An 8,731-nucleotide genomic window follows, 5' to 3' on the forward strand; every position below is an offset into this window, starting at 1 on the left:
TACAATTCGCTGGCAGGGGCTCCTGGGAATTGTAGTCCATGGTCATCTGGAGGGCTGCAGTTTGACTACCCCTGGGTTAGGCCATCTAGAAAGGTATCTTCACAAGCAAATGAACTAGGTTTCCTTTTGTTTTGTGAAAAGAAAGGAACACTAGGAATTAAGACTGTGACAATGTGTCACACTATTGTGTTATAACAATTCAGATCAGATGTATTAAAAAAACACTTGTAGTGCAGAGCAAAATAGTGTGGGGATGCAGCTGAGTTAAGAAAAGTACAGGCAAAACTGTGTGACTTTGTATTCCCAGCACCAATAAGAGCTACTTGCTATGCTAAAGCAATCCAAGTGAAATAGGACATATTTGACAATATTCTTCAGCATATCCCTGGGGCACCAACTATGGCCATCAGTCAGACATTGATTGGTCGTCTCACCAGTTAGGGTAACCTGTCTGGTGCTAATCAAGCCCAATTCTTCAGATGAGAAGCTGCTGCTCTTAACCACTACACCAAACTGGCTCTAATTAGGAAATTATTTGTAAACCATTCGATTTAAGAGATACTTTATTGTGCCCTTTTAGTTCAAGCATAGAAGATATCACCCTGAGCTGAATTTGGTTTTAATTGTTTTTAAGCTGCTGTATGCCCCCAAGGCTGAGAGAAGTGGTCCTAGTTATCCTAATTATAAATAGATAAGCCAAAACACAGATTCATGAAAACCAGTTGCTCTGATACTCCTGCATCTTGTTGCAATCTACAGGCAATACAACATCTTCAGAGTACTTTTACTTCAGATTAAAACCAAACAAATATTAAGGTAGTATGTTTCTTTTTATTATAATATATATATAAAAGAGACTTTCAAATATTTCAACTTTATGCCCCTTGCAGTGATTCCCCTTCTTTGGATGCAATCCAAATCACAGTAAAACTTCAAAAAAAATGTAGCTGAACTGGAGTTCCATTAACCTTTTTGATAGCATGAATGACCGATTTTATGCTAGCACTGGTACCTGAGCATTGTGTCAGTGCTTGAGTCCTAGAAGAGCATAGCCCTCCTTGTGAGGCAATGAGCATCCCTTCCAAAATCATCAGTTATGGACATTACTGGGGCTGAGATTTTTGGGGGGGCAAGATCCTCTTCCCTTGTCACCAAGTCCCAGGATGCCTGTCTCTGAGGGGGCACAGCCACGGTCCACCGAGAGGGGAAAGCTGCCGCAGACTATTACCGGGGCCCCTGCAGTTCCCCCCCTGTCCAAGGCCGAAATGCGGGGCGGGACGGCTCATGTCTTTTTCCTCTTGCCGCCAACGCGTGCCGGCCCCCTCTGGCTCCCTCTCCGGGCGGCTCCGGGCCCGCTCCTCTTGCCCTTGGCGCCGCCGGGCCTCTGTTGCTGCCGCCGGCCCCTCTTGCCGCGCTGGCCTCGCTTCTTGCCCTTGGCGGCGGCGGCAGCGGCCTCGGCGTCCTCCTGGCGGAGCTGCTTGTTGACGGCGCGGGGGAGGTCCAGCGGCGGCTTGTGGGCGCTCAGGCTGCGGACCAGCTCCAGCTGCCGCCGCCTCTCCCCGTCCAAGTCTCCCAACACCGGAGCGAAGCGGCGCTTCTTGCCCGCGCCGGGGCTCTTGGCGGCGGGCGGCTCCTTAGGCAGGCGAGGCTGGAAGCGGCCCCGGGAGGCGGTGGCGAGGCGGGCGGCGGCGGCGGCGCGGCCCAGCTCGGCGCGGTCCTGGTGGCCGGTGGGGTGCAGCTGCGGGGCGGCTCCGCGGTGCTGGCGCGCCAGGTTGCGCAGGCGGTTGAGCTCGTTGCGCGCCACCCGCTCGCGCTTCTCCTGGCGCCGCTTGGCGAACTGGTCTGCCTGCGGGTCGGCGCCGTCGGGCACCTCCAGGGCCCAGTCGCGCTTCGGGTCGGTCCCGGCGCGGCGGTAGCCCCAGCGGCGGCGCCACTCCTTGGCCGCCTCGTCCCAGACCAGCGTGCCGCGCTTCTTGCGCGTCGGGCGGATCCCCTTGAGGCGGGCGAACTGCTCCCAGCGCGTGAGTGGCCGGGGCCTGGGCAGCGGCTTCTCCCGGGGCAGGCGGGTCGACGGCTCGGGCAGCTTGACCACCACCGGCCCCGCCCCGCCCTCGGCCCGCTCCGAAGGCAGCGCCCACAGCTGGGCCACCAGCAGCTGCGTGTTGTCGCGGGCCAGGGCGCGCAGCGAGTCCTCCCGAGCCGCCACGGCGCGCGCTACCGGGTTCCGGTCCACCGCCAGCAGGTGGGCCGCATCGAACTCCAGCTCCAGATCCTTGTGCACCGCCACGCCGCGCAGCGTCTCGGCCTCGCGCTCCTCGGCGCGCGCCAGCAAGGCCTCCACGTACAGGGCAGCCATGGCCGGCCCTACTTCGCTCGCCCGGTCGCTCTCCCCCACGTGGAGTATGGTCTAGCACGCCGAAGGGTCCGAGGGATCGCTTCCGGGCTGGACACCGCCGGCTTCATGCGCCCTCGTGGTCTTCCTGCCACTTCCGGGAGAACATGGGCTTGACTTGCCGTTCTGCCTTCAAAAGTCATAGAGTTTTCACCGTAGAGCTGGAAGCGGCAGCGCGAAAGCTCTGTGTTGCCGCCAGTGGAGGTTTCCAGTTTTGCAGCGAGCTGGGTGTTTCCCATGAGAAACATTATTTTGTACAGGGAGAACACATAACGGGAGTCTGCGCTCGTTTCAGTGCGTGCTGACTCACAAAAGCTGCTGCGGGGATATTCATTACTTTGATCTTGCGGGCACCGCCTGACTACTATTGTACACGCAGCCACAGACTGACCCGGCCACCCACCTGGGATTCCAGCAGTGGATAGGCTCCGACAAGTAATTATGACGCTGCGAATGCAGCGGTGATTGTTGGGGGATGTAGTCTTTTGGGCCTCGGGAAGGCAACGGAGTAAAAGTTTGGGCGTCCTGCATGATGGGATTTGTAGTCCCTATAACCCAACCAACTGAGAGAGAGGCGATAACTTAAGCAATAATGGAAGTGCTGGCCTCAAACGGGTATGAAGTGCCGTTTATTCAGCGTAGCTAGATGGTGCTGCTGCGTTAGGTCAGTGAATTAACGCCGTAGTTGACTCTTAGGAGAGAAAGGAACTTTGAGTGTGCTTGAATCGGAAGTTTGCGCTGTCAAAATGTTCACAAACTTCCCATATATAACTGCTTGGAAGTTTATACGGCAGCACCGATATACGCCGCTATTAGGCAATAATAAATATATATAATATGCATATAGCATAGTTCCCAAAGAAAATGAAGTCTTCGTTTTAGTGTGCTTTTCAGCTCGGACCTGTTTGTAGAATGTTGTAAATTACTAGCAGATAGTGTTACACAACTTAGTATTTTCTCCATTTCTTTTGAAAGTTTGAAATAAAAGATTGCCAAAACAGGATAGTTTGCCCCACCACACACACACCTTAATTCCAATATCACCTATTCTGGAATACGGAAAATATTGCCAGTTAAATTAAACGTGACTTCTTTAATAGACAGTTACAGCTCAGGATCAGTTTTAACACTGTTTTTGAACGTGTTTTCGATTTTTCAATTGGGTTTCATTTGTAAAGCAATACCAGTTATTACCACGAGATGGTATTGCATTTTGTCAATGAAATGTTTTATGCACACTTTGTGCAACTGACAGTTTCAACCAGCACAAAAGGCTTTGAGGCTGCTAGTTCAAAAGAACTGTACTGGAGCTTCTGATAGAATAGGTCAGCAAAAAGGGCTTTTGTGTATTGCGATGCAGTGCTAAGCACAGTTATAGCTTTCTTAATCCATTAAATTGAAAGTCTTGGCACCAACAGGCAATGGCAAATCACCTATTCAAGTGCCTTAGGTCAAGAAAACTTCAGTTCCTCTCAAACCACTGAGCATAGATGTAATACGAACACGAGGTGCCACATCCATTACTTCTGCGTCTGAATATGAATACCTTATAAAGGAGGACTTATGTTGCTGGGTATCCCAGTGGGAGCATTGAAAAGCCTTAGGTTGCTGCACCATGATCTGGAAGATGCCCTGACCTGGATGGGTCAGGCTAACTCCTTAACTGTGCAGGGATTTGAACGAGTCTTCTCCAGAACTCTAAGCACTACACATGTTGGCTTCATTTAATGGCACTAAACACTAGCCATTCATCAGACAGCAATCCCCCCCTCAAAGCTGTTATTAGTACGGGGAAAACACAGGTGCAGGAAAGTTACAATTTAAAAAAATTCAAAGAACAAATCAAGAGGTGCTGACAGAAGCTGGCAAGTACCAATTGTCTTGGTAGACTTTCTTGTGCTATTCCTGTTAGAGATGAAATGATCTTTTGTCCCTTGAACAGCAGGAGCAAAACAGGAATTATAGTTTTGGATGACCAAGTGAAAAGTCGGTGTTAGAATTATATATTTGACTAGCCTCAAAGCCCGTTCCTAAGAACAGGCCTTGAAAGGGTCCACTCCCCTGGCCACTGGCCAGGCTGCAGCTCACAGCCGGATCAACTGGGGTGGGGTGGGGTGGGCGGGGGCTGGCCAGCTTGTTAGCAGGCCCAGAACAGAACTCCTTAGCAGACAGGGACAGAGCTCCTTAGCAGGCAGTCAGCAGGCCGGGAGGCCCTCGTTAGCAGGTCCTCCACCACGACCCTTTGCCCAGGGCCCTCTCCTCTTACATGCTGCTGGCTCCAGGCACTGAGGCGCGCCTGAGAGCAAAGACGTCCTCTTGGCCTGCTAATTCCAAGGACAGAGGGTGGGAGCTGCAGGTTGGACAGCTGGACATGTTCCACCCCCCAGGCTGTTTCACAAATATATAGAGGAACCATGGATAAGGGTGTACAGTATTTTTCTTTTTCTTAAAAAGTTTGCATGTTTAAGACAAAGGGGGTTCCTTTTCCCATAAGACTTTTAAAATCATATTGCTCTTCAGGTGTTTTCGATATTCGACCATTGAAGCTGGGAAAGTGGAAATCTGTATGGAATTCCTTACTCAAGAAGTTTGGCAAGCTTAGTCTTCAACATTCCTCAAGTCTGGTAAAAATAACTCCATTTAATAAATCTGTGGCCTTTTTTAAAACAATTTTTGGATTGAAGTTTTTCTTCTGTAATTTTATTGTTCTAGGGTTCAAACTATTAATTGTGATAATTAAAAATAAACTATTAATTATTGTGCATCACAAAAATCTCTTTTGGCAAATAGTTCCATAGAACAGTGAATGTCCTTGTCTGAACCATAATTAACTGTTTCTTTAATACTGGGTCAGGGAAAAGGCCCCCATCAGCCAGTCTAAAAAGGCATCTAAAGGATCATGAAGGAATTTCCTTGCTGGAAGTAATTACTGATTTTCCTTTGCTTACCCAGTAAGTCCATTTCTAGTGAAGCAATGGCATCTCAAGCATGCCGGTCTGTGGACAGAGGGAAGCCTAATGGAAAAGTACTTTAAGTGAGAATTGGATGGGAGGGAGGAGAAAATAATGACATCTCCCAGAATGAATGATTTGCATGATTGCATTTCCTTTACTTCAATTTACTCAAGCTGTGAAAAACAGCCTTGGCTAGAACTCATTCTTATGTTTTTGCTGATTAGTCTAATTGGAATGGGAGCAAACTGTGGATATTCAGAAGTCATGGAAGATAATGTTACCCTACAACAGGGGTTCCCAACCTGGGGTCTGCAGAACATTGTGTCTGTGGGGGCTCTGGAGGGGGTTTGCAGCCTTTCCTCCTGCCTTATTGGACTTGGCCAGAAGCTAGGGAACTGGCTGTCTCTGCCTAGAGGGCTTAGTGGGTAGGCCATGGGTGTAAAAATCAAAGAGGGGGAATCAGTTGTGGGGTGGTATGGGGTTTTGGGCTGTCTTCTGAGCTCCTGCCTTTCTTTTCAGCCTACATGAGGCGGAGCCACCATAGTAGTAGCAAAGACAGGCGGAGGGTATGAAAGAAAGGCAAAGGGTGTGGTTGGTCATGTCACTTCCAGGGGTGGGGCAGGGAGGCATGGCCAGCTGGCATCACTTCCAGGGGTCCTTGAAGTCTGAAAATTTATTTTTTATTTATTTATTGCATTTCTATCCCATCACTCCCACAAGGGCTTGTGGCAGCTAACAATTATAAATTATTTCAAGGGTTCTTCCTCAGGTTGAAAAAGGCTGCCCTACAGGATCATGCAATGGGAACAAATTACCTAACATGAAGTCTATATCTTTGAAATTGACCTTCTACACTAGCATCTTCTTAAAAACAAAACAATAATGGATATGCTCATGCCTTTTATTCTCTTACAGTCAGCCTCACACAAACACATTATTATTGTGTATTTGTCATCCACTTAAATCCATTTATAGTATCAGTGCCATACAGCACAATTGCAAGTGCCCCCGTAGAATGGAAACTTCTGAGATAGTTCCTATTCCTGACTCTTCTGGTTAAAGATATCTCAGATGGCAGAGCTGGGAAAGACCCCTACCTGAGTCCTTTGAAAATCTACCCTCCAGTCATAAAGTGGCTTCATCATAATTGAGATGGAACCATTTGTGCCTGATGAGGTGACACTTTTATTAATGACCTATGCAGTCTTGCCTACATGATCGCACCGATGCTATATCCATCCACATTGTTTTAGTTAATAGAAGAGCAGCTTTCATATAGCTGGAGGTATCTAAAGGGTGATGTTGGGGTGGCTGAAAGTGGTCTTAGATGGGCTAATTTTGGTGACTATTCAAGGCCTATTTTGCAATTTGAATTGATTAACCATAGGATTTGATTTCACTTTGTCCATGCAGGTTCCATGATCCCCAACACAGGTTTTTGGTAGTTTGGTAGCATCTCCTCCTCCATGTTTTACCAATTGAGAAGCTGGTTGGATCCAACTCACTTTAAATAGTATCTTTTTCTTTATGTGTAGAAATGGGAAACAAGCTGTGAAATCAAGTTAATAGCAATGCACAGGATATTTTCTCAAGGGGATAAACAAATAATTTTTTTAACTATAAAGAAAATACCTCAAGTGAAAGCAGAAAGCTTCTGAACATCTTTTCTTCAAGTTTGTTTAGATGAAATAAAACATCTCATTTTCACACAATGAGCATTCTGTTCCCAGATTAAACTAAGCATTTTAAATATTTCCGGAATGATTTCATTGCCTGTTACATATTTATGTACATGATTCAGCTAGTAGTAGGGTTGAAAAACTAAAGTACCAGATGAAGGTTGTTGTTTTGCTAGCTGTGGGTTCAGTCCCACTTCTGCCCAATTGTTTAACTGAAGATGGGATGTTTTGATGTATTTTCCAAATAGAGTTAATTTTGCTGTTAAAATATTTGGTAGAAGCCTTACTATATATGCTTTCACACACACTAAATAACACACTTTCAATCCACTTTCAGTTAACTTTACTACTGTATTTTGCTGTGAGAAATTGCAAAATCCATTTCCAAACAGTCACTGAAGTGGATCGAAGCAGCAGTGAAAGCACTCTATATTTGTTGTCCTACTTCCCAGAAACAGTATGTGTATATTTCAAAAAACGAAGAAAACAAATGATTATAAAACAGATTTTGCTATTTCAAACTGTGTGGGATAAAATAAAAAGTAGGAGAATAAACAACAGGGACCCTTAATTTTGTGAACAGTTTTCCTTACTTTCAACTGGCATCAGCTTTTGACTAGATCACACACATATTTTGATTTGGTGAGATAAAAGATCCTTTTGCAGAATACAGAGATATGGTGTAGATACAGTATATTCTCCATTGACATTAAAATTAAACAAACTGACTTTTTAACATTTCTGTGCTCATATTGAGTTACAGAATTAAATGTACAATGTTGTAATTTAGTTTTGGCCTGAATTTTGTAAAATAATCATTTATATCATCTTTGTCTGCCTTTCTCATTGACACTCAAGGTGGATTACAGAATTATAAAATAACTAAAGACCAGCATATATATCCAATAAGTGATGCAATAAAATTGGATCACACAATTATAGAACAATGAAAAATATCTGTATAACATATTCAATAAACAATGCAATATGTGAAGAAGAAATTAACATTTAATCACATACCATCAGGAACTTGGGAGTTATCTTTTACATCTCCCTTACTATGGAGACACAGAGCACAAAAAGAGCTTGGCGGGCGTTTTTCCATCAACACAAAGCAAAGCTACCAGCACCCTACCTTACCCCAGAACACCTAGCCACAGTGATCTATGCAATGGTCACCTCCGGGCTAGACTTCTATAACTTGCACTATGCAGGTCTGCCTTGACCAAGAAACTGGCGCAGTGGGTGTTCAGGTCATTATGAAGCCCCCACATTCACCCTGCTCTCTTAACAGCTGCATTGGCTGCCAAGTGAATTCAGGTTCAAAGAGTTGATCTTAACCTTCAAGGCATTACGCGGTCTAGGCCCTGCATATCTGAGGGACTATCTATCTGAATATATACCCCAGAGAATGCTATGATTGGCTAATTCCAGCCTGCTTGTGGTCCCTGGCCCCAAGGAAGTACATTGAGCCTCAACTGCAGCCTTTTTAGAAAAGCAGGTCCCTGGTGGAATGAGCTGCCAGCAGAGATCCAGGTCCTATTGGAGCTACCAAGTTTCCAAGGGGCCTGTGAGGCAGCACTCTTCCACCAGGCGTACCGTTGAGGCCAACGCAAAAACATTAGAACAGACCTCCCTCCTCTCTTCTCCACATTACGCCCATCACAGGAGTCTGGGTGCTCAGACCTAGAAATTATATCTAGAGG

At 46.4% G+C, this 8,731-nt stretch overlaps 1 protein-coding gene across 1 annotated transcript; it reads right to left on the reverse strand.

The window, feature by feature from the left end:
- Window positions 1-811: 811 nt before the first annotated feature.
- RRS1 (regulator of ribosome synthesis 1) lies at window positions 812-2,778 on the reverse strand. The gene has a single exon (XM_077352275.1). The coding sequence runs from the start codon at window positions 2,354-2,356 to the stop codon at window positions 1,283-1,285; it is 1,074 nt and encodes a 357-aa protein (XP_077208390.1). The 5' UTR covers window positions 2,357-2,778; the 3' UTR covers window positions 812-1,282.
- Between the last annotated feature and the right edge of the window lie 5,953 nt (window positions 2,779-8,731).

Source organism: Paroedura picta, chromosome 9, assembly GCF_049243985.1.
Source record: "Paroedura picta isolate Pp20150507F chromosome 9, Ppicta_v3.0, whole genome shotgun sequence".
Classification (NCBI taxonomy): Eukaryota; Metazoa; Chordata; class Lepidosauria; order Squamata; family Gekkonidae; genus Paroedura; species Paroedura picta.

Bases quoted from the DNA above. Each gene is read 5' to 3' on its own strand.
- RRS1 (XM_077352275.1), bottom strand. From the start codon at position 2,356: ATGGCTGCCCTGTACGTGGAGGCCTTGCTGGCGCGCGCCGAGGAGCGC.